Source organism: Strigops habroptila, chromosome 2, assembly GCF_004027225.2.
Source record: "Strigops habroptila isolate Jane chromosome 2, bStrHab1.2.pri, whole genome shotgun sequence".
In the NCBI taxonomy this organism is placed as follows: Eukaryota; Metazoa; Chordata; class Aves; order Psittaciformes; family Psittacidae; genus Strigops; species Strigops habroptila.
The window spans coordinates 119,663,683-119,689,582 of record NC_044278.2 but is presented as its reverse complement, the minus strand read 5'-3'; the positions used below and the strand labels follow the sequence as shown (position 1 = coordinate 119,689,582).

Sequence of the window (25,900 nt, the reverse complement as noted above, 5' to 3'; positions counted from 1 at the left end):
CTCTTCTCAATGACCACACAGTGGTTGTGGGCTGGAAACAGGTTGCTGAAATTACTCATCAGTTACTTGAACTTGGGCACTCCATTTTCTGTTATGTCCATCTTAGATGGAATAAGGAATCCAAGTATATGTCCCATGATTTTTTCCTCCAGAAGTTACTTGGGAGCCAAGAAAGATGTGACAGGGCCAGGATTTGACCCCATCCCCTGTGTTCTGTCTCATCAATCAAACTGGAATTCCTCATGGCACAGGGCTGGGAGAAGGGTTTACAGCAGGAACAAAACTGAATGGAAAGATCAGAAGAGCACAGAGCAGTGTAGTCTTGCTCTGGTGTTCCACAGAGTGGGCATGAGGAGAAGCAGAACACCAAACAGACTGGAATGTGAGACATCTGGGGTTTGACAGCCTGTCCCAGCTCTTCCTTGCCAATGGCAAGATGACCTCTCTTCTGGGATGCCACCAAAGGGAGCAATGAACTTAGTGTTATCAGCAACTCACCCACTGGTTATCATGCGTTAGGAGATCTGTACTTAACTAGACAGCCCTGGCTACCACTGATACCTTAATGGGCTCTATGTTTATCTTTAAAGAATAAACTGGATAACAGTTAATGGGCTACAGAATGCTGGCAGAAGACAGGGAGAGAGGAAAGAGGAAGGGGGTCTGATTTTGCTTGACACATCCCCTAACCAGTTCATCTCATTCCCAACAGCAAACTACAGAGCCAAATTATCCAGAAATCCTTCTAATTGCCATCAATAAGCATGGAGTCAGCCTCATCGATCCCAAAACCAAGGTAAGCAAAACTTCCTGAGCTCACTCCCCAATGCCTTACAGAAGTTATCCCAAAGCACATGTTATTCAGGTGTTCTCTTTAAGCCTAGATAGAAAGGCTGGATAGGCAGAAAAGTTTCTGGAGGCAGAATTCACTGTTGTGTAGAGTCATCTCAGCCTTTTTCAACAGGACATGGGTCTAGAGCATCATCTGTTAGAGCCCTATAACTAGAGGATGCGCACACTTCTTCCTTAATCCTTTCATAGACATTAGGACAGGAGCTGGAGTAGATGAGCTCCTAATAGTTGCTTCCACCAACCACATGGTCATAGTAGTACAGCAGTCCTCCACAACCACTGGTGGATCCAGAGTCTTGCATGTCACTGCCATGCCAATGAGGCCATGGTACAATGTCATCAAAGTAGACATCCTTGGTGTGCTTTGGTGGCAAGCGAAAGAGGCATGGGAGGTCCCCACAACCCTTCATGAAAGTTGAGGCTCTCGTGTGTTGACTGTCAATCTTGTGTTCCCACCAGGATATTCTCATCACTCACCCCTTCACCAAGATCTCCAACTGGAGCAGTGGCAACACATACTTCCATATAACCATTGGTAACCTGGTGAGAGGAAGCAAGCTGCTCTGCGAGACCTCCCTGGTAAGAAGCGTTAAAGATTATTGGGCACAGGTAGAACAAATCCTCACTTTGAAGTGCAAAATGAGGTGCTTCCAGCATATTGTGTCTCAGAGATTTTCTGGGCTGAAAGTTGTCTCCTACAAGAGTCTCCTATGTGTTTTTCTTACTTCTGGATTTCCCATGGCTCAGCTCAATGGCTCAGGTCTCTCACTTGGTCCATCTCCAATTTACAAGTAAGCCTGAAGTGCTTGGGATGTTGTCATCTCATGAGCATGGGTCATTGTTCCCCGTCACTGGACTGAAAAGCACATTAAAGCCCATGTGGGCTCAGGGAGTACTCTTAAGGCCTTTCACCAAGATCCTTTGCCCAGCTTGTCCCTAGTAACAGTAACAGCAACAATAAAACCTTAGAATCATAGGATCAACTAGGTTGGAAAAGACCTTTAAGATCATCAAATCCAACCATTATCCCAGGACTGGCAAGTCCACCACTAAGCTGTGTCACTGAGGGCCTCATCTACATGTTATACCCAAAGCATGAAGGATTAATTGTTATTAATCTGAGTCATTCAGTATTTTGTTGACCATTTGAGAATCCAGGCCCCATCCAGAGCTCCCTACGTTCTTAGGCTCAACAGCATCCTGGAACAGTAAGTTCCTCTATCTATACACTGCAAATTATGTTTGGACTGTGTTCCTTGTGATGGTATCCTTTCATAGTCTCATAGAATAGTTTGGGTTGGAAAGGACCTTAAGATCATCTAGTTCCAACCACCTGCCATAGTCAGGGATGCCTCACACTAGACCATGTTGCCCAAGCTCCATTCATCCTGGGCTTGAATACTGCCAGTGATGGAGAATTTACCACTTCTTTGGGCAGCCTGTTCCAGTGCCTCACCACCCTCGCAGTAAAGAATTTCTTTCTTATATCTAACCTGAACTCCGCCTGTTTAAGTTTGAACCCATCACCCCCTTGTCCTATCACTACAATCCCAAGGAGAATTTCCAAGGTTGAACAGGTCAAAATGTACCTGGAACTTGCAAGTCAACGACTGGTAGCCAGTGTGTTCAGGAGGCACAAGTCAGACACTTTAAACTGTGTTCTAAAAAGGCAGGTAACATCTTCTCTCTCCTCCTCAGGGGTACAAGATGGATGATCTCTTGACCTCATACATCAGCCAGATGCTAACAGCCATGAGCAAACAGAGGAGCGCAAAGGGTAGCAAGTGAACTGCAAGAAGCCACTGGCACGTGGCCATGCGGCTCATTCACCAGCTGAGGCCTGTGGGATACCCATGCAGCTGGGGCAGAACCTTTGCCTCCCAAATGTGGAAGATGAGCCGAACACCATCAGGGAGCTCGATGGACTCTGACCTTGAGGGCTCCAATCCCACCTCCCCTTCCAGCGAAGACGACTATCTCTGACCTCCCTTCTTCTCCACCCTGCACTCCAACACCATCTTACACCTCAAAGCTTTCCAGGGGACACCACTGCTCTCAGACAGTGACCGAGCAAAGACACTCCAGCAGGAGGTTTGCCTGAACTCAATGGTTGGCATCACAAAGGCTCTTGAAAGAGGATTTTATGTGTGTGTGTGTGTGCGTGTGGTTTGGTTTGTTTTTTTTCTCTTAAGTAAGAAAGAGCTATGGGGATGCTAACAGCTCTTTGGTGAGGTTTTGGGCGTTTCAGGCTTGAAGAGGGATAACAGAGCCCTGAAACTATGCTGGAAAGATGTCCAATGAACACTGCAGGGCTTGGGTTTGGACATTGCAAGAGAATACGTTGTGTTCTTACGAAGGACAGGAAGAAAAAGCAGGGAGGAACATTCTAACTAGGAATCAGAATAAACCAACTACTGATGGAACAGGCTAAAGTGCTGTCTGTGCAATGCTGGAGATACTTAAAGGACAGATTTTAAAGTGTTGTTTCGTCTTCTATTTATTTTTTAAGATATTAAAAAGGAAAAGAAAGAAATAAAACCCTGCATTTTGTGCTGGTATCTGGACATTGACTCGGGGCTGAGGGCGACCTGCAGGACAATGTCTCGCCCAGGGATTCCCCCAGAGCCATGATTGCCAGAGGCTAAGGCACATCATTCCCAACTTATGGGATCAGCTGGAGGTGAAGCTTGGAAGATGAATTATCTCCTGTGCCCAGACCAATTAACGCTGGGAGGATGTTTACTACAAGCTTCAATATGGATATAGGGGGTTTGAAGGCCCCATGCTTGGAAGACTTGAGGCCAAGCCTGCGTTGAGCTGTAATTCAAACATGGATTTGGCCATTGGGGATGGAAATAGCTAATGATTTTATTGTGCTTTTGTGTGTGTTGCTGTGTAAAATGGCTCTCAGCTGGACCTGAACCACTCACAGTGAGGGGAGACCCTTGATTTTAGTGGGCTTTTCTCCATCTTTGGTTGGCTGTACTAATCTGCTGGCTGGTTGTCCCATCTTCCACCCAACACCATGCAGTGCGGACCAGCCTGCTTTGGAGCAGAGATGGGACTTGCCAGGAGTGAGGAGGCTGAAGCCATGCTGTGTCTGGGGGAATGCAGGGGAAGGAGCCTGGGGTGCCTTTCCAAAAGCCAGGCTTCAAAGGAATGTGTGCCTGGGTGTGGGGCACCAGGAAGGTTAACAATTGTCCACCAAGATCTGGTGCTGGCATCACTAACACTGAGTGGATCTCAGTAGATGTGGAAACCTCTCTTGGTCTCATGCATTTGGCTGCTTTCACAGAAGTCCATATTGTAGGGTGTGTTGTTCTGTTGAGCTCATCTGGATGGGACTTTTCATCAGGGGCTGTAGTGATAGGACAAGGGGGAATGGCTTTAACCTGCCAGAGGGGAGATAGAGATGAGCTCTGAGGCAGAAGTTCTTCCCTGTGAGGGTGCTGAGGCGCTGGCACAGACTTTTCCCAGAGAAGCTGTGTCTGCCCCATCCCTGGCAGTGTTCAAGGCCAGGTTGGACCCAGGGGCTTGGAGCAACCTGCTCTAGTGGAAGGTGTCCCTGCCCGTGGCAGGGGGTTGGAACTGGATGAGGAGATTTAAGGTCCCTTCCAACCAAAACCAATCTGGGATTCTATGATTCTATGATCTTGGCTCAGTCCTCCTACACCATGGCGTGCCAGGCAGAGCCAGCAGCACTTCCTACCAGACCTTAAGGACTGTAACATCTGGCTGGGATGCAGATGCAGCAGTGACTTTGGACGTTGATTGCTCCACCAAAGAGAATGAGATGCTGCACAGAGACACCTACCAGGGCTGCGGGAGATCGTCTTCCTCCACCATCCTCTACCCAAGGTACTCTGGTGATGGGAACACGGTTACACCAGCCAAGGCTACACTGGGAGCCAAGCTGCCTTCTCACCACCCATCTATCTCTGATGCTTCTCTCCCCTCCCCAGCTGCCATGATCCAGCTGTCCCAGGGATCCCACTGTCCTTAGATTGTCCTTAGACATGTGCCCATCATCATCCCCACCAGCACCACTGCTTTCAGTGAGTCTCCAGCCACCCCTACCTCCCACAGCACACTCAGCAGATGATGCAGCACAGCAATGTTTTCCAATGCCGCCCTGGGCCAGCTTTCCCCCACCAGCACCCTCATCCCTCCACTTACAGCTCTGTTGGCCTCCCATGCACCCCATTGTTTTGAAGGGTGCTGGAACTCTGTGTGTGTGTGCCTGTGTGTCATATGTATTAGTGTCTGCTGACCTCTTTGTATCCACACCAAGCGATGTAACATGGAAAACATATGTCCAAGTGAACTGCTCTAATTAAAAAGCATCAAGTGGCTTGTGGGAGGTTGTTCTGTGTGGTTGTGGTGGTGTCTCCATGAGGAAAGGTGGGCTCCCAGGTCCTCTATGGGGACAAGATCTCTTCTTGCAGAGTGGAGCTCCTGGTGAGAGTATCCAGCAATGGGAAGCAAATCAGTGTGTCTGGACTGGAAATGAAGTATGGGGAGATACCACTGTGTATGGGCCAAGCAGGAGGTAGGTACATGGATGAAGGCGCATCGAGGTGGCTTTTCCTAATACATATTAAAAGCAATGGTTGGGGGACCACAGCCAAGTCCTTCACCTGGCTGAGGCCCTCATGGTAAACACCACTGCTCAACTCACACACTCTCTACCTCCTATTTTGCTGTTCACATACCTCCACGTGAATGGTACCCACAAAAAATGATGAACCAGCTATGGATGCAGTACATGGGGAGGTGGTCTAACACCATCAGTAGTATCCTCTCCCCATTCTGCTTAGACCTGGAGAGGTGGTTTAGCACCATCAGTAGCATCCTTTCCCCATGTTGCTTAGATCTGGAGCTCCTCTACACCAATCCACCAGCCCTTTAGCCCATTTTCCAAAGGAGGATGCTGCCCTTTTGCATTTCTAGCCTCCAAAATTGCAACTTGGAAAGGTTTGAGTGATTCTCAGCACAGCTAACTCTGAAACCTAATGCTTCCCTGTCCCAATTCACTTGTGGTTGCTTTATTTAATAGAACCACTTAGTTGCATGAGGCTTATATATGAGCAAATGCCTATAGCCTGATTCAGGTAAAGATGACTATTATCTTTTTTCCCGGTTTGCCAAAATAGGAACACAACAGGACAGGAGAGCTAAAACATATTTATAACAGCACTTAAAACTTACAAAAAGTGTGTTCTTATTATCTGTACAAGTAGAAATTTATGGCTTAAACCTGGGAGAGGCTCACACCTCCCTTGCAGAGCAAGGCATAGACTCCCCTCCCTGCTGTGTGCCAGCAGCCACTGGGAGAGATGAAAATGGGAATCAAGCCCAGGATGCAACACAGGTATACAGACCTTCCCAATGGAAAAGCAAACAGGACACTTGGTGGGACCAATTCACATGCAGCTCAAGTCTTCTGCAGAAAAGTGGTGTGGTTTTGGTTATAGTCCCAGCAGCTACATGGCCAAGGCACCAAAAAAGTCCTTCAGCACCCATGGAAAGATATGTCCTTGGCCACAGCCAAGGGGAAGAGGCTGTCCTGTTAGAGTCTGTGGCAGGGCAAGAGTGGGGAGAAGGAAAACCTCAGTGCCCCTTGTCTGTGTTATGGAAAGGAATGGATCTAGTGACCCAGCCAGCATCACTTGACCATCGTGGTGGGGCTTAACGTGGTCTCAGAGAAGGAGGAAGGGAATGTATGGAGAAGAGGTTGCTCTAACAGAAGAAACATGGAGGAGGACTGGATGATGCCCAGATGTTGCAGCACATCTGCAGCATGCAGCTGTGGAAATAGAGGGCTTATGCACAGCAGGAGGAATTACAGGATGACTGTACTGTGGGATGCCAATGATCCCAGAGGTAAATGGTGACTCCCATGTGGTTCCTGCATCTCATCATGGTGCACAGCTTCTTCATGGCTGAAACTCCATCTGTGTTCCCCTGCACCCCAGGCATGGATTGCAAGAACAACTATAGGAGAGGAAGCTTGCAGCTCATGTTCAGCAGAGTCACAAAAGCAAATGGCTCCTTGTCACCAGGGATATAAGCCCCTCTTGGCAGGTTAGTGTTTGCATTGCAGGAAGGGGATGGTCTGCTGTCCAGTCCTCATCAAGGTAGCAGGTCCACATCCCTCCCTGCTTGCTGTCAGACTGTGACATTAGGCATGTTGTCAAGCTCTGGAAGAGAGGACACACAGGGAGCTGCTGAAACACCTGCAGTTGTCTTGCCAGCCATTGTGAGCTAACAGAACCTGGCTGAAAATGTGAGCAGCCCAGGCTGGGCCATTTAATCTGGATGATATCTCCATGGGTGCAGAAACCCCAGCCAATCCCACCCAATAGCGCAGACCCAAGGGTGCTCGGTGTCTCTGGGGTCTCTTTTCACAGCATCACAGAGTAATGCATATTGGAGGGGATGCCTGGATGATTCTGCCCCAATCTCTGCTTGAAGCAGGGCCAAATAGATAGGACCGATCAGGGCTTTGAACAGCTCTGAGGGTGGATATTCCCCACTGTCTGGTCCCTGTTTCAGTATCTGATCACTGTCATGGGGAAGATTTCCTTTATTTTCTTTATATCTAGCCAAATTTTCCAAAGTTGGAGCTTGTGTTGTCACTGCACATCCAAGAAACATCTGGCTCCATCTTTTCAACACCCTCCCATTAGATGATTGGAACTAGATGATCTTAAGGTCCTTTCCAACCCAAACCATTCCATGATTCTATGATTCTATGGCTGCAGACAGTGATAAGATGCCCCTTGATTTTCCCTCCGCACTATGCAAACCCAGATCTCAAATGCCTCATCCTCCAGCTTAGTCGCCCCATTAAGTTCGCTCCCATTTATCACAATCTCCTTGGTACTGAGGAGCCTGAACTGGACCCAGTGCCTATACATCGCCTCACCGGTGCTGAGCAGAGGGAAGAAATCACTGCCACCTACACTGAGACTGAGACAACCCAGGATGCATCCATCCATCCCCACTGCATGGACACCCATCACCACCCCATCCATCAGGACCCTGGCTGCAGCTCAGGGATCTCCTTGTCCTGCTCACCTGTCTTGAACTTGTTGTAGGTGCCATTCTCCAGCATCGGGTCATCGTCTTTGCCACAGCAAGAGAAACTCCGCTCTCGCCACCTGCATGGGGCAAAGCACCTGGGTCAGGCCAACACTTGCTATGGTTCCCCTTGCACCTCCCTGGTGCCCTTAATGCCTTTTCTACTTTGTCAGGGTAGGATCTGCCCTGGAATATTGGAGTTTGCTCAGGTCCTTTCCGAGAAGGGACTCCAGTGCATGACTGACGTCTCAGCATCCGCACTTTACGTGTGCAACAGCATTTTGAAGGCAACTTTGTGACTAAACCTTGTTTTGTAAAAAGTACTGTAAGAGCTTAAAAGCCCCAGAAATGTTTGTGGCTTTGATGGAGAAGAAAAGCTGCGTGAAGACCTCAGAGCAGCTTCCAGAATCTGAAGGGGGCTATAAGAATGCTGGAGAGGGACTGTTCGTCGGGGATTGTAGTGATTGATAGGACAAGAGGTAATGGTTCAAACTGAAACAGGGGATATTTAGGTTGGATATAAGGAAGAAGTTCTTTACTGTGAGAGTGGTGAGGCACTGGAACCGGTTGCCCAAGTAAGTTGTGACTGCTCCATCCCTGTCAGTGTTCAAGGCTGTGTCGGATGGGGCTTGGAGCAACCTGCTCTAGTGGATGTGTTCATAAACCTGGCAAACAGGACCGTGCAGGGTCCTCAGGCACTGCTGATGGTCCTTCACTCCCAGAAGGGCTGGGAATGCCCTTCCTGCAATTCCAGCCCAGAAAAAGTTGTTATTTGGCTGCATCAGAAGGTTCTGCAGGGCCCTTGGAAATGCACACACAGCATGAACATGAGCCTGGGGGAGACAGGCGTGGGAAGGTCTGATGGTGGTGGTGATGCATTGCAGGGGTGATTGTGAACCACCCTGTAAAACCTGCAGCCTTGAAAACAAGGTCAAAGCTTTCCTCCTAATTCAGTCCAACGCAACAGTGTCTAAATACTAAGAACAGAAAAATCAGTTCCTTTCTCAGCCCATCAGCTTTGATAACTGGTTTATGATGCTACTATAAACCCACCAGGTTTCCCCTGAATCCTGAGGTTAGATAATGCCTGAGCTGCCAAAATGGAAAGGGAAAATGAAAGCAAGCTGTAGAAGCAGAGAGGTTTTGGGAGACTTTCAGGGCTTTCTTCTAGTTCTTGATGATCTTGAAGGGAAAGGTAATGTTCTCAAAAGTAGTTTTAACCCTTCAGATCACCTGAAAGCATCCCTCTTTCCCTCCACCTGGCACAAAAGATCAGGTTAGGATGGCCATTAGCAACTTGGTAGTTACCAGTGCAGAGCAAAGATGAGTGAGATGAGGAGCATAGAGGTCAGATCTGTCAGGATCCACATGATGTTGTACTGCTTCGGAGTCTGGAAGAGAACAACAGAAGATGTGTCCACCACCAAGGACCCCGAGATATGCTAAAAAGTTGCTCAAGCTCTTTCTTGCTGCTTGAATATGGCAGTATTCAAGACCAGGTTGGACAGGGCTTGGAGCAACCTGCTCTAGCGGAAGGTGACCCTGTCCGTGGCAGGGGGTTGGAACTGGATGAGCTTTAAGGTCTCTTCTAACCTAAACCATTTTGTGATTCTCTGGTTCTACGAGTGTATGAATACGGCCATTCAGATGCATGGTTTCCATGTGCAGTAACATCCCTCAGGTATTTAAACTATGTGGTGGCAGTTCAAAGCAGCCACTCACTGGTGGGTGTTGGTGCCAAATCATCACCCTTCATAAAGATCTGTAGTGTGGCCAAGAAGATTGAACCACATCATAGTGAATGTAACAGGGACCTCTTGTTTGTATACACAGGCCCCGTAGTTTTCTCTGCTTCTCTCCAACATTAACATCAACTGGGGGCATCTCATTTTCTCTGGCAAACTGTCCTTAAGTGACCACCACAGGGGGTCTAAGAGCATCTAAGCTTTATCCTGAGACTGAACCTTCACCCTCCCTCAGAATGGATTGAAACACTGCAGTCTGGATGGGAGCAACGTAACATCTACTTCAAGAGTGTACAGGCAGTTATTCAAACTGATAGCCTTTCGGCTGCGAGGACTCTGGTGATCCTTAGACCTGCAAGTTGTCCAAGGCAGAATAGTGAACAGACAACTTATGTGGAAAAGAATTCCTCATAGCAAGGAAGGGTTATTTCTATGGTTGTTTCCCTTGGGCTTGTGGAACAAGACCAGGTTTGAGAAGGGCAGTGGGAAATTAGGAACTTCTGACATAAATAAGGTGCTTCAAAAGCTTAGAAATGGAAATCCTCATGCATCAGCTTGTGTCCCCAAATGCCCTTCCTTTCTTCACACACATCTCAGTATGACTTCTTTTCCCTCATCTCAAGGCCTAAGTTGCAAATCCTGACAAGCAGGATGCTTCTACCTCAGCCAAGTGCAAAGAGCAGAAGGGTATAGTGATACCTGGAGGGGCTCAGAGGTTGCAGGTAAGCCAGGTTTCAGCTCAGGTCCTTTTCATGCAAAGGGTCCTTTATCCATGCATGGCCCATGGTCTCCAAAGGAAACCATGAACATCTCAGCCCTACTTCCTACCCTTGGGACGGGGAATATTTTCACTTACCATGAGGAAGAGTGGCTGGCTGAGATTCTTCAGTATGTGGACGGCATTGGTGGTCACAGAGTGTGCTCCACAGCACCACGCCAGGGAGAAAAGCCATGGCTCATTGATCACATATAAGTTGGTGGTGATGTTTGCTTCAGCGTATTTCCTTTAAAAGACCAAAGGGCAACACATTTGTCTATTGGTTTACATACACAATACATTTTGACATGGTTTAGTGGTGGACTTGGCAGTCCTGAGGTAACAGTTGGACTTGATGATCTTAAAGGTCTTTCTTTTCCAACCTGGTTGATACTATGATTCTATGAACAGCCTTCATTAAGCAATGAGGTTAGTACTTCCTTTGGGCTGAATCAAGGAGAGACAGCAATGTTCTGTAAGAAAGGCTCACTTTAGGACCTAGATAAGGAACAGAAAGGAAAGCCAACCAGCCAATGATTAGTCATTCACAATTGGTCAATACAGAATTGCTGATCTGCTGGAAGCCAACACAGTTCAAATGTCCAAAAGGTCAAAACTTTGCTTACTCTTCTGCCATGTCAATCAATGAAATGATGTGTTTGTGATCTCCCAACAGCGTGTTCAAAACCACCTCAAAGCTGGCTACTCATGATGCAGTTGTTCGCTGCATCAACTCTTCCTTTCTCAAGTTCTTATAAGCTATTGAAACTTAATATGAAGTAAGAACATACTTAGTATAATGGTAAAGGAATGTGTCGTGGGTATCCGTGTTTGTAAATCTACCTAGGATCTATCCAGGGTTTACCCAAATGGATCTACCTGGGATTTTACATCGTGTGAATATTATCATTGAGAAAACATCAACATTACTCTCATCTAAAGGATTAAACTTTTTCTATTCTTCTTTGTTTAAAAAACAGATTTCAATGTGTTTGTGCACTGGAAAGGGCAAAAAATCCTATTTACAAAAGGAGGGCTGGGCATGTAAGGCTGTTATTTCTTTTTTCTTTCATATGAGAGGACCATTTGGGAAACTCCCACAATGAATGTGGAGCCTTCCATTGGAGGGATTACATTTTCAGTGTGTTACAAGCAACAGAGTACTGGTAGTAACAGAGACAAGAACCGAAGTCTCCAAAACACCAGCTACAAGAAGGTGATGGTCTCTCACCACAGCATTATGTGCTTACACTGATGTCTTTGGAAAAGCCATCACGGGAGGTTAAATAGTTATTCACTCTCCATGATTCGGTGCTGGTGGGACTGAGGGTGGCATGAATAGAAAGACAAGAAACCAGAAGTCAGCTGCGGTGTTCTACCTGGAAGATCCTCAGATCTCAGTCAAGTAAATATGGTCTTGGGGGCAGCGGAAGTGTAATTACATATGTCACCTCTTGGCCATACACAGGCTCAACAGTAGGAGTGAACTACAGTCCCTTACTCCCCAAATGCAACAGGGATGGCCACTTGATCTAAAGGAGCTCTTCTTAAAATGCTCTAGATCCTGAGGCTGGTCACTGGAGGGAGACATTGCCACACGCATGAGGCAAACATAGTCCAGATGCAGTTCAACTGTGCTTGGGGGTGAAACTACAACCTACCGGATATCTTCACTGGACATTTCACTGTAGGCCAGATTGAGTTTGACAATATTGCTCATCAATAGGTCTTCGATTGGGGCCTTGCTGCCCCTTGTCTGCTGAAACCCAGGAGCAACAGAGTGAACAAAGGACCTCATGCTGTTCTCCAGCCATAGGACCTGCAGGCAGCAAGAGGACACTGAATTCACAGCAGACATACTAAAATGCCCTGCCCTTGACACAAACCCAGTAGAGATAATATCTTGGGGGGCTTAACCCAGCCTGTCAAATGACACGTTTCTTTCAGTGATCAAAGGACATTTGGATGTAGGGTTAAAACTTGCAAGTCACTTTCATCAAGAAATAAGTATTCACTGTTCCTTGCTTATCATCTTGAAATCAGTGAGTACATTTTGCACAGCCAAACAAAAGATGTGGTGTTTGAAATGAATGAACAGACAGCTTTGGTTTATGGGAAAGGCAACAGAAAATACTCTCCCATTCTCCCACCATGAGAGAAAAGGCTTCAGCAGACACAGATCAGAGTAACAACTCAGACATTGATGGGTACATAACCTGACCCACATGAGTTTAGCATTTATCCGTTGCTGGAGTAAGGCAATGAAGGCTCCAAACTCCATGTATCTCAATTTAAGCCGGGACTTTCTATGCAATGTATATAAAATAAGCATGGGTGGCAGGGAGCAGGCTGCCAGTTATTACAATGATGAAAGGATGTCATCCGGGGGCTAAGGCATCAGCTTGTATATACACTAACTTATTTCTCTGCTGCTGTAGGGTTACACCATTTTGTACCTACTGAGGAACAAATAGGAATGTAGTCCAAATGATGCCTCTTAAAACAAGTGAAATACAAGGAACCAGACTTTATGCAGGCAAAATCATGTACGGTATGACCCCAAAGTTCCAACTTGGAGAGCAAGGAAAATGGATATGGAGGAGTGAAACCACCTTACCAGATGGGGTCTAATCCCTGACTCGTAGATGACTTCCAGCGTTCTGTTGATCCATAAGTCCCTGTAAGGATGTTTATCTGGAGGGCGGTAGAGGTCAAATATCACATATTTATTGTGACTCTCAGCGAGGCTCAAGAAATCACTTAGTTTGTAAATTGTCTGATTCATTGCCCAGCTTTTGTCTGCCTTTGACAGTAAGCGGATGGATAAAAATGGTTTGTCCTAGAAATAAAGATATAAAGAAAGGAAATCAATCAGGCTGTTGCCTCTGGGAGTTGGCTGGATCCAAAAAACTCCTGTCTCTAAAAGGGAAAAAGGTTGATAACAGCCCTCAGCTGCAAGGCTATTTCATTTTGCTTAGCTCTTCTACCTCTACAGAGGAAATTCATAGAATCCCAGGCTGGTTTCTGTTGAAGGGACCTTAAAGCTCATCCAGTCCCAACCCCCTGCCACGGGCAGGGACACCTTCCACTAGAGCAGGTTGCTCCAAGCCCCTGTGTCCAACCTGGCCTTGAACACTGCCAGGGATGGGGCAGCCACAGCTTCTCTGGGAAAAGTCTGTGCCAGCGCCTCAGCACCCTCACAGGGAAGAGCTTCTGCCTCAGAGCTCATCTCAATCTCCCCTCTGGCAGGTTAAAGCCATTCCCCCTTGGCCTGTCCCTACAGGCCCTTGTCCAAAGCCCCTCTCCAGGTTTCTTGTAGCCCCTTTAGGCACTGGGTGCTGTGACAACACTGCTTCTGGCACCTGAATTACATAGATCACAGCTAGCTCTGCTGTGCTTCTCAGTCCTACTGTGTTAGCTGTGACTGTCATACACAGCACCTTGCACAAGCAGCTCATGTCTTCTTTGCTCAGCCCATGTGTTCTGATGCTGCCACGATAAGGAGCCACAAGAACACCCACCAACGAATTGTTATAGGTCTCCTAATCCTAAAGGCCAACTGGACAAACCAAGGAGATGCAAACAAAGGACTCCTACTGACTTCTTCCCGTTCTGGCTCAAAAAGTATTTCCTCTCCCAGCATTTATGCTAATAAGTAATATTCAGCTGGTGTCTCTTCCACATCCAGTTGATGACAGTCCTTTATGGTGCTTACCTTAAGGAACCACTTTCCAGCATTCAACTTCTGCAAGGTATCCCAAGAGAAAAACGCAGCATTTTTAGTAACGTCATTGGGGTAGACCTCCTTGATGTTAGTTGTTCTCCTCAAGGTTTTGTCATGCATGAGGAAAGGAACCCCATCATAGCTGTAGGAGAGCAAGAGTTCAGGTTACCTGGGGTGGGGTTTTGTTGTGGTATGAGCAGACTCAGGTCAGGTCAGAAGAATATGTGGGTCATTGTGAATGCAGCAGTACAGCCTCCCTTGTTGCACAGGGTTGGATAGGGAGGAACATCAGGTTATTTCCAGCTTAAATACTGTTGGATGACCTTGGAGAAGCCGTGCTTGTCTGTGCCTCATTTTCCTTATGGGCAAAGCAGAGATGGTGGCATTTATGTCTGCCAACCCTCCAAAAAATGGATAGTAACATGGTTGAAACCTCTTTTTGCTGACACCAAAGTATTTCTATGGGTTCTGGGGGACTGAAGCCTAAATGGACAGTGACAAAAAGAAAGTGGACCTTCCTATAAGATGGTAAATGCCCCATCCCTGGCAGTGTTCAAGGCCAAGTTGGACAGAGCCTTGGGCAACATGGTCTAGTGTGAGGTGTCCCTGCTGATGGCAGGGGGTTGGAACTAGATGATCTTAAGGTCTTTTCCTACCCAAACCATTCTATGACTCTATGGAATTCGTACACCTTTCTATAAGACTTTTCTTATAGAAAGGTCCACATTAGTAGAACATCTAAACATTCGTATTTTCCTCATTCAGTGCCTGGAAACTGTTCATCCATAAAAGCATGTTAGCAATTCATGGCAGTGGGTCCCCCAAACAAATGTAATTAAAGATCTAATAATTAGGACAATGCTGTCACAAGCCTGAACAACTTTCTGTTGGTTTGTAGGCCTGATACAACCCTCACTGTGACCTGGAAGTCAGACTAGGGTAAGGACTTGTCTTTATACGCTGCAAAGCATTTAAAATACACTGTAGAAATAATGATTGTTAAAATCAATAGCTATAGCTTATTGACTTGCCTGAGAACAACCATGCCCTACAGCCCATATCATCACACACCAACTGAGCCACCCTGTCCCAGCCATCGGTAAAATCTAATTGCCTGGAGTTGCATGTCTCCAAAGCCAGCTCTTAGAAGAAGAATCATAGAATGGTTGGGTTGGAAGAGACCTTAGAGACCATCTAGTTCCAACCCCCAAAAAGTGTATATTCAGTGAGATGCGATGTTTTCCCCTTACCTAATGGTAACATCTGTTTCAAGACCAGCCCCACCATGTTCAATTGTCTTCTGAAATGACATCTCAGTGTTTTCTGGTGCCAGCTACAAAAAAAACCAAAAGCACATGAGCAAATCCTTTTCAAACACACCCTGGAGGGCTCTGTAAGTGCTTTCTGTCTCCTTGTAACACCTCTGGTTTTTATTAAGGGAACATCGTTATCTTGTTAAAGTCTACTGCTTGTTTTCTCCCACTTTAGACACCAAACCCATCGTATCCCTCAGGAACAGTGTTATCCTAGTTAGAAAGCCCATGCAGTGAAGCCTTTAGCATGCAGTTCCAATCAGGAATGACTCCCCTTCCACCATCTACAGATTTCATGGGAAAAAAACCCAGAAGATGATGATGAAGGTAACAAGAAACAGGATGAAGAAATGATGTAAAATAACTTCTCAAGACCTACCATTGGTGCTCCACGGTGTCCAATGAGGTCTGGCTTTGGTCCAAGTGTCCCCATCTGCCTGATGCAAGGAGAGTACATCCCCAGAGGTATCAAGAAAAGAAAGAGAAGGATAGCCACGTATGGACCAACAATTATCACCTGAATAACTGAAAGAATTTAAAGGAGGAAGGCTAGAGTTAATTCATGTGGTAACATACAGATTTGCCTTGACTTTTAATACAGCCTTCCAGCTAAGCAGCTGTTGGGCTTTGTCCCATCTCTTTTTCCATCCCTTCTTCCCCCTACTATCCACTTTCTCTCCAAACAATGCAAGCCAGAAAACTAACTGGTCAAAGCAAGGATGTGGGCTAAGTCAGGACTGTAGGTTTTGTGCTTTAATTACATCTCACTGTGCCTTACAGCAAGACATAGCCCTAATTTCTCTTTCTTTAGAGGTGGTGCAATGAAATATTCCCCATCTGTAGAAAAACAACCTTCAACAGAAGGATGCTTTTGTTTTTTATCTTACTTAGATAAGAACAAGCAAGGTTTTGAAGTTTCATTCACAGTGAAGAAGAGGAGCCTCAGGGAGCCTTCACCTCAAGGAACAAAGCAGTTCCTCTGTGAAATGAGCACCTATGCATCAACATCTCTTTCTTGAATGGGTACCACCACCCCTCTGCACATTGCACCAGTGGCTCTGGAGGAACTTGGTCTTGCACCAAGTTGTATTGAGCTCTGATGTATTGAGCTAGGAGCCCATCGGGCACAGTAAAGTGTAATGTCTGGATCCCAGCATACTCTCCACAGCTATAGTTCAACAAGAAAAATCATGGACAGGAAAAAAACCTGTTTTCACCAGCCCATACTGTGATTTTTATTACAAATCAACATCTGCAGATGGGTGTTACATAGATAATTTTGCCTATATGGAGAGCCTAGGTCAGAGAAGAACAGCCAGACCCAGAGCCAGGCTCTTCTGCAGTTGTTCCTGGCATCTGGCCTTGTCCTTACACTACTTGGTCACACTTTTTGGAGGTGAACATGAACTCCCCATGAGATAACACTAGGAACTGATCAAAAAGTTCTTTCCCCTGTTTCAGGTGGCTTCTCCTGAGATGCTCTGGTCTGAAGCGGATTGACTGGACTGGAGATCCCTTCTGAGATATCAAAGCTGAATACAGCAAGCAAAGGTCAGGCTGAACAAATCTCCATGCATGACTCAGAACCTGGGTATTTCTGCTAATCTCCTCCGTCTCAAGGCAGGTCACTGCCTTGCTGTAGGCCAAAACTGTGCAAAGGAGCGTGGAAACCAGTAACACACCAGGACAGCCACAAGACAGTGCACAGCCCAAACCCCATTAATTTCCCTGGGATACGCAGAAATTCAAAGTCTCCTGCATGCTTGTTTTCCCACACTGATATATGTCTTTTGCCATACAGGGAGAAGGAAGAAGAGCTACTGTACCTTTCTTATCTGCTCTGATGGCATGAAAAGCCACAGGCCAGGACAGGAGGACCATGATGGCTATTGCTCCTACATGGAGATAGGGAGCTGTGATCTGGCAAGGAGAGAAAAGGAATTTATTCAAAGGATGAAGCAAGGAGACACATGGAAACCCCAACATGGTGAAATCTTTCCACCTGGATGGGCTCCTGATGCAAATAACCAGCAGTTCAACCTCTCTGCTGCACCTGCATTGGATCCACCAAACACCTCTGGAGTTGGAGTAGAGATATATGTGCCCCTAGCCAGGCAGAGGAGTGCTCCTCACTCTCCTCAGTCAGCTGAATGGGACATGGTTGTCCTTAACCGTGAGGACACGATTGCCATTACTGCTATGCCGTAATCTATGAGCATCGTTCAGGGAGGAGCCAACTTAATTCAATCTAAACCAATCCAACCTCATCCAGGTAATAGTCATCTCCATGCCACACTGCAGCTGAATCATTAAACTGATCTCAACAAACCTGAGTGGTATTTACATCTGTATGGAACTAACTATTGTGGTATAAGAGGAATAGATATATCAGATAATACTTATTGCTGGACAGATATTTGACTGGATTTCTTGCATACTAAAGATAAAACAAGAAGATCAGAGGCTAAGAATCACTCCAATGCTTATCATAAATGCACGAGCAGTGCTGGAAACCAAGCAGAAAGCATCACTCATAGACACTGAATGGATGTTGGTAGACACTTTTCATAAAACTAGGCTAACCTGCCAAAGAAACCAGTCCATAATTTCTCATGCTCATCAGAGCCCTGTGATTTCTATTTCATCTAGAACTGAGAGTTATTAAGGAATCATAGAATCACAGAATCAAATAGGTTGGAAAAGAGCTTTAAAATCATCAAGTCCAACTGCTCCCCAGCACTGCCAAGGCCACCACTAACCCATGGCACTGAGGCCTCGGCTACACGGGGTGTGAACACTTGCAGGGCTGGTGACTCCAGCCCTGCCCTGGGCAGCCTGTTCCAATGCCTGAGCACCCTTTGGGGAAGGAATTGTTCCTAATCTCCAGTCTAAAATGTGCTAGGGAAAAAAAACCAATCCAGATGCAAGTCTTTCCTATTGCTTAGTCCATGCCTGATTCTCTAAGCTGGAAGGGCTGAAGAAAGCAGCAGACATTGAAAGTTATTGCATATGATACTGTCTGCTCCAGACACTTGATACCAACATCTTTCTACCAGAAGCAGGTTTCAGTTGTGTAAACAGAGGTGTCATCTGAGACATCCAGGATATTTGAGATAGCTTTCCAGGGCTAATGGACATGAAACAGTATCTACGAGAGATTGATATCCTTTGGGAACAGCAGCTGGAAGCCAAGTGAAGCATCTCAAAGGGCATGAACACCTGAAATAAACAGGACTTGTGGGGAACTCAGAGGCTCTTGTGTCTCTCCTCAGCCACCTCTCCTGGAGTCTGTAGGGCGGAGGAGAAGCTGATGGTTTCTCATTACCTTTGCCAGTGAATAGCCCGGTGGTTACCAAACTCTGCAGAGCAGGAATGTGCAATAAAACACACCCTACAAACACTGTGTCTGTGATTCCTCTTCCAGGCCATATTCATTGTTCTCCCAACATTCATAAGCAATAAGCCTCATGGTGGAGAGATGACTGGCCCGAATAACATCTGCAGGGAAGCTGTGTAGTCAAAGGCTATGTAATTCCTTCCAAATACATGCAGGGACCTGGATGCTCAGACATTAAACAGCACTGGGCAGCTCTTACCTCCATCTTCACACCTAGTGAGAGCTGAGGAGGCCACCAGACCATGCACTCTGACCTCTTGCATCAAGCACATTGTCCCACCTGATGCCTTCACGATTCCCTACATGATTCCCAAACGCTCAGTGCTGTCCTACCCACAGGAGATGAAGCTCTTCTGAATCACAAAGACTGAAACTGTGCTAATGCTGAAGCTGCTGAACTGGTAGGATCTGGTTAGGTAGAAAGTTCTTGCTCCAGCAGCTCTGCCAGCCAAAAAGGGGTCTGATTTACCTGCCCTGGGCACCTGCAGATTAACAGTGCCAAAGAAACTCTAACAAACTTGCGACTTCCCAAACTGAGACATGTTACATCACATAGCTTGAAATTCAACCTCAGGTCTTGGCTTCCTTTCTCCCAACAGGCAACATCAAGTCATAACAAAAGCTTATGTGAAAGCACACACCCTGCCAGGAAAACCCATGTGAAATACACCCACTGTATGGAATATTTTCTACCAGTTATCACAAAATGCATCTATAAACAAGTTGTTCTTTCAAACAGACCTCCCAACCCCTCTTACCTGGAGCGACAGACGGACAGTTTTCCATTGATCTCCCCAGAGTACCGATAACACAAAGAGGGCTGTCACAGAGCAGGTCAGCACAATTAAAGTCCCGATCTGGGTAGACAAAGAAGACATAAATCAGCTTCATCATTTCTGTGCCATCCTTTTGCCTCACAGGCTTATTAAAGCAGCTTGGACTTAAAAAGTTTAGGATGTATGAGATTGACTATACCAGTTCAGAGACAGAGATCCAATGGGACTAAAACCAGACTAACAGTGCTATTGATCAGCTTTTCTGTATGGCAAGACTGATCTTAAGAGTTGGGTACCCAACTAAGTCAGCCCTAAGGGCTCCATCTATAGCCATTGGAGAAAGAGAAGAATTTCCAGAGGCAATCAATTCCTGCTTGCTCTATGATGGAAGATGCCTCTCTATCTCTCTGTTGATGTAGATGGAGCTTAGATGATCAGTTCACATTAAGTGCTTAGCAGATAGCTAAATTTAGAAGTTATGAATCCCACCTAATAGGAACAGCAACACAGCTTCCTTATGCTATGAGCTCCTTTACACTGGCTTCAGCAACAGCAAACACTCCCATAACTAAGAGATGGGAGTTCACTTTTTAACCAAAGAAGTGAAGATGTAGCTCAGTCTGTTCTTCGGCTTCTTGCTCAGTTTGGTACCAGCACAGTGGTGATGGCAGGCTCTGCTTGGTACATCATTTATCTGCTGACAACTAAGTGCAAGTAGAAATTGGACCAAGGCCCCAGCCATTCTTTAGGGGGCTCCTATAGATCAACATCTTAATAATCATAGAATCACAGAGTGGTTTGGGTTGGAAGGGACCTTAAAGCTCATCCAGTTCCAACCCCCTGCCACTGACAGGGGCACCTTCCACTAGAGTAGGTTGTTCCAAGCCCCTGTGTCCAATCTGGCCTTGAACACTGCCAGGGATGGGGCAGGCACAACCTGTTCCAGTGTCCCTAATCTGTTCCTAATCTCTTTGACCCAAGTCTCATTTTTTTTTTTTACAAACTGTTCTACATCTTTCTGGTTCCTCTGGAAGCCAACTTTCAGTAGTAAAATGACTGTATATCCATTGCTTAAATGAAGAAACACAGGATCAAGTGCCTGCACGTTCAGCTATTCCCTTCCACTGCAAGATTTGCAATCAATCACATTACATTTGCCCCATATAGGCCCAAGATTTTCTTAAGGAAGGTGATTCTAATGCATCATTTTGCAGCAGCAGCTCTGAGCATTTGTTTCTGTACCATCAAAACTCCATGTGGCATTTCCCAAACCACCCAAAGACCAAAAGGTATAAGGTGCCAGGATGCCTTGGAAAATCCAGGTTTCTTCTTCCACTGCTGCTGGAGGCTGCTGCAGAAACTTATGCTGTGCTTCTCATGAAAACTTTGCTTTTGTCTTCATGTTACCACATGTAGATATGTCAAATACAGACAACTTCACCTGAATGAGTCACTGCAGTCTCCTTTTAGAGTCAGTGGGGAAAAAAGGGTGCTTTGAAGTGTGATTCATCTCATCTTAATTTAGATGTCTATGACCAGCTGGGTAAGTTGCACCCTCAGGGTATTAATTTCCTTCCACTGACTACAAAGGGAGTTTAGGTGATCAGCTCAGGTGGAGATATACTTACAGGTATCTAAAGTCTCTTAAGATTAACCTCTTCCCTCTCTTGCTTCTATCCCATAATCTTTTTCATGCAGAGAAACACTACAGACTCAATTGATTTAAATCATGGATTAGAGTTACCAGAAAGCCATGACTCTCCCCACCTTGTGACTCCAGTGTAGGTACAGCTGCTGGCCTTCTGCAAGCAAACACAGTGCCAGGACCTGGGGAATCAAGAAGAGATTGTTTGCATCCTGGCAGTGAGGTACCTCTGGAATGACTTTTGCATTGGGAAGTCACTTTACACTAGGTCTTGCTGCACAAAGTCAACGCTGTTAGCAGGACAGGTATATAGAAAGAAGTAAAAATGCTTTTGAAATGGCCAAGCACATATCAAGGCTGCCCTGCAGGATCAAAGCCCTTTCATGGGTAATAGATAAATGGGCACTTCAAAGTACACACTTTCAGTGACTTTTCTTTGTGAATACAGGCTCTGAAAGAGGAATGATGGCCAGGGTCAACTGCTGGGGTATGAACCAATACAACACTAACTTCACCTATTTTCTGTGTATTTGTTGTGATTAGAGGCATATCAACCATGGGAGAGAGGTCAGGGAGTGAAAAATGCCTCTGAAGTACCACAAAAATACAGAGCAGACAGCAAAGGAGACACGCTTCCACAAGAATCACAGGAAACACAAGAAACAGGCATATCTCAGAATAGGGAAAACTGTCTTGGAGATTAAAGGACTCTGGTTTTTGTGGCTGGCATGTTCCTTCCCTCCAATAGCACGTTGGAGCCATTGGGGAGGGTTCTTGTGCAGCATGGTGCAAACCCCAGCGAGGGCAAGGAGAAGTCTTGAACACCAAGAAGCAAAGGATGAGGAAAGCCAGCCTACAGCTCTGATGGAGCTCCTTCAAGATGTCCCAGACCTAAGCAACTAATGAACCTGGTGATGAACTTTACCAGGAGAAGTACTTTGCTGCCATGAAAACGCACAGATGCTCAGGCATCTGAGTGCCTGGGGCAAGCTTCCCCACCACTTTAAGGGACAATTTGGGGACCAGTATCACCAGATATCAATGTTTAGAGAAAAGTATCTGTTAGTAAGCATCAGTGCTTCACGAAGAAGGATCATATATGATGCAGACTGTAGCACAGTGGAGTTGTATGAAGGCAGGACATATAGATTTAGGGGAAGAGGCTCTTCTCTCCCAAAATACAACTACAAAGGAATGTAAGCTGTTTCCCATCCAGCTACAAACACACACTCTTTCCAGAATCATGCTGATTTGAAGCAAGCTATAAGCTCAGCAGAGAATACAGATCAGCTTTTAAGTGCTTCTTAACACGTTAGCCTCCTTTAATCAAATCTTACACCCAGTACATGATGAGTAACCATGGGAGCAGCTCCAAGAATTGAATTACTGCTAAAGATCTTAAGCCAGCCCCATTTAAATAAGCTATTTCAGAAAAGGGAAGAAAAAAGACACTTTGCCCCTTTTCTGCAAGCAATGTTATACAAAGACTTGGTCCTTGCCTAAGGTACAGCCAAACACTTATTTCACAGGCCATGTTCAACCAGACTTTCCCCTGCTATTACAGTACAACTTCTGTATGAATGATGCATCACCTCTGGGAATGCCATTGGAGGGTGAGCTCATTTTTATGGATGGAAACAACATCTCATTATCAGCTTAGAAGAAAAATAATCACCAGGTTTCATCCCCAGAGGGTGAAGAAGGAACTCTTTCAGTTGCACGGCTGGTCACTGTAGCAGAACGCATCCTTATGGACCAGTGAGCTGATGTGACATGCATCACTGAAGCTTAAATTCTCAAGCCACAATCACCTAGCTTCATCCTGCTCCTCAAAAGCTGCCTCAGGACCTGTCCAACATGCTCTTCCACAGAGAGCAGCTGCCTTTAGCAATGTCCCACATGCTTGCACCTAGAACAGGACTTCCTCAGGCAAAGGGACAACCAGCACGTCTGTCACCTTCAAACTGCTCCATACATATCCTGGGATTGTCTAATACAAGTATGCAGACATGTGGGCTTAGGTGACCAGTATGTTTCTGACTAGTACTGCTGAGGCTAGAGCCAAGGACCCTCTTGCCAGCCCCACCATTCTCCTAAGTTTTACAGCCTCCAACACTTGAATTCTTCTCTTCTTTAGTATGAGATGTGGATGTGTCTCCCCTCCATGATCTACCTGCAAAGCGGTACTTAAGGGATGCTTCCCAGTGGTGAAAGATGGATTTGCTGCAAGGATTGCACCTCTGTCTCCCTCTTTCTGAGTGGATGCACTGACCACAAGGTTCTCCTGCCAAAGGATGGACAATAGACTCATAACCCCACTCTACTTCAGCACAGGAATGACCTTGGACTTATTTCAGTGCTGCTGGTGAGGCTTAGGCAGGCTCTGAACCACCACAAGGACATGGAGGCAGGCATTTAGACACTCAGCTCACCTAAAATACCTGCTCACTTTGATGGCCACAACAAGAATTCAGGTCCCTACATTCACCTTCAGGCAAAAATGCAGCACATCAGAACTTGTCTGGTATCCTATGCTCTTAGGGATGGATGTTTGAGATCACTTTTTGGACCTCAAGGCCAATGTACTGTTTGAGTTCTCTCTTAACCTGCTAATGGAGAGGCCACAACGCATCAGAACCTCTTCTTTGTAGAGTAACAAGTCACCTCCCCAAAACCCTTAGAGCAAACATGGTTGAACTGCAGAGAGGGAAATATTATCTGTCAGTGTTTGAAAGACTGAGCAAGAAACGATTTTTCTCCTCCACTGAGCATGAATGCTCCTGCAATTAGACCCCTCAGCTTAAGCTTTTAGCTCTAATGGGGATGAGAAAATTGTCTTAGGGAATAATAACAGTTGAATTAATTGAAACTGATTGTCTGAGTGAATTACCATGATGCCTGTGGACAGGGAGCATCTTTGAACAGGCAGCAAGGGGGGGTTTGTGCAGCATTTCGTTCAGCTGCCTGTGGCCAGTGGGAAGAAGAGTGTTTGCTTCAATGGTTCACAATAAGATCATGGAAGCAGGCTTGCTCCAGTTGGGAGTTATCATTAAGGAAGGGTATGGTGCCCACAGATAAAACCAGACCAGCCACTGGCTGCTATAAACGTCTTTCTGCTCCAACAAGGGCATCGGTGCTTGGTTTTCTGAGATGGGCTGCTGATGTAAAGCACCACAAGGAAATGTTGCCTGGGTGAAGGTCTCCCGTCCTTCCTGCAACACATGTAGGGAAGTCTCTACCCAACACTGTTCAGCCAAAGCATGGGATGTAATTCATCACTGGGGCAACATATTTGGCCACCAGTTGTCTGAAATGTATTAGGGTGATTCAGCTATCATATAGTACCCACACTGATAGGTTTATTAAATGTGGAAGGGCTGAGTTGCAGTTATTGGCCTGTGAGGCTCCTAGTATTTTGCTGGGTGGTTCATCAAAGGCTGCAGTGAAAGGCCAGACACGGTGACAGGGAAACTCTGCAGTGATGGAGATGTGATTCTGGTATAGTCCTTCTCTGACAGGAGCCATGCTGGGATGAGCATTGCTGAGCCACAGTCGCCATCACAAGACCCTGAATGCAGGTATGTGACCATAATGTGACCCTGCATGTTTTGACATAGTGGGAGCATGAATGGTGGCAGAAAGAGGGTAGACTGAGATGAGCTCTGAGGCAGAAGCTCTTCCCTGTGAGGGTGCTGAGGCGCTGGCACAGGGTGCCCAGAGAAGCTGTGGCTGCCCCATCCCTGGCAGTGTTCAAGGCCAGGTTGGACACAGGGGCTTGGAGCAACCTGCTCTAGTGGTCTCACATTCCTGATGCCAAAGACATGAAACCCCTCTAAGAAAATCCACTGCTTGGACACCAGCTGATGTTTGGATCCAGACAGAGCATGACCAAGCTGACACACCATCCCCAGGGATCTTCAGGCTCCTCAAGCCCAGGAAAGCCTGTAGAGCCCATTTCTAGCTAGGATGGGTTAGTCTGATCCTGAGGTTGACTCCAGATCCACAGCCTGCTGTGGTAGGATCTCAGAGGTATCCCTATGATATGGGCATCTCTGGCAAAGCTCCGAGTTGCCCAAAGTAGCATTATAACCACCATATTGTTCTATGGCCAGTGGGAAAGCCACGCAGGCTTTGCTGAATAACAGATATTGAGCCCTAGAGTCACAAAATCCTTGTAATTAAATATTGTTATTAGTCCTACTCAGAGCACTGTTAGTCTACAGGTTTTATGATGCTATTGATGGCTGTGGGCATGGCCACGCTGTCCTATTTATCACTTTGGGGCTTTTATTGCTAGCACTAGAATAAAAACCACTATTTATTTGTCCTCCAGCAGAGACAAAGGACCCCAGGAACCTATTGTGTTAGATACTGCCTGAACAAAGCAGAAAGAGATTCCCTGCCATGACCAATTTACAGACTGACTGTATGATGACACATGAGGGAACAGGTAAGAACATCGGGAATTGGCGATAAAAGCTGGTTGCCATTCACAGAGGTGAGTCAAAGCCATAACCTCACCCTCAGCACTCGGCATTTCAAAGTGAAAGTTGGAGCAGGCACGAGACTGAATGTGCCTGAACAGTCCCTTGTGTTACAGTGATTTCT

The 25,900-nt window shown here is 46.2% G+C and overlaps 2 protein-coding genes across 9 annotated transcripts in view; one reads left to right on the top strand and one right to left on the bottom strand.

The window, feature by feature from the left end:
* Window positions 1–5,209, top strand: part of MYO7A (myosin VIIA) — a 107,885-nt gene extending 102,676 nt beyond the window's left edge. For all 6 annotated transcript variants that reach the window (XM_030477022.1, XM_030477018.1, XM_030477021.1 and 3 more), the window contains 3 exons: window positions 713–796; window positions 1,312–1,431; window positions 2,551–5,209. In XM_030477022.1, the coding sequence (XP_030332882.1) occupies window positions 713–796; window positions 1,312–1,431; window positions 2,551–2,640 (294 nt within the window). In that variant the 3' untranslated portion in view covers window positions 2,641–5,209. The remainder of the gene's footprint in view (window positions 1–712; window positions 797–1,311; window positions 1,432–2,550) is intronic.
* Window positions 5,210–6,020: 811 nt separating this feature from the next.
* Window positions 6,021–25,900, bottom strand: part of GDPD4 (glycerophosphodiester phosphodiesterase domain containing 4) — a 35,873-nt gene continuing 15,993 nt past the window's right edge. For 2 of the 3 annotated variants that reach the window (XM_030477023.1, XM_030477024.1), the window contains exons 5-16: window positions 21,415–21,474; window positions 19,630–19,728; window positions 17,301–17,394; window positions 15,854–15,999; window positions 15,412–15,494; window positions 14,153–14,303; window positions 13,055–13,276; window positions 12,099–12,256; window positions 10,537–10,684; window positions 9,244–9,326; window positions 7,933–8,015; window positions 6,021–7,052 (exon numbers count right to left, since the gene is read on the bottom strand). In XM_030477023.1, coding sequence (XP_030332883.1) covers window positions 7,021–7,052; window positions 7,933–8,015; window positions 9,244–9,326; window positions 10,537–10,684; window positions 12,099–12,256; window positions 13,055–13,276; window positions 14,153–14,303; window positions 15,412–15,494; window positions 15,854–15,999; window positions 17,301–17,394; window positions 19,630–19,728; window positions 21,415–21,474 — 1,359 coding nt within the window. In that variant the 3' untranslated portion in view covers window positions 6,021–7,020. The remainder of the gene's footprint in view (window positions 7,053–7,932; window positions 8,016–9,243; window positions 9,327–10,536; window positions 10,685–12,098; window positions 12,257–13,054; window positions 13,277–14,152; window positions 14,304–15,411; window positions 15,495–15,853; window positions 16,000–17,300; window positions 17,395–19,629; window positions 19,729–21,414; window positions 21,475–25,900) is intronic. The other variant, XM_030477026.1, reaches the window with a different exon arrangement.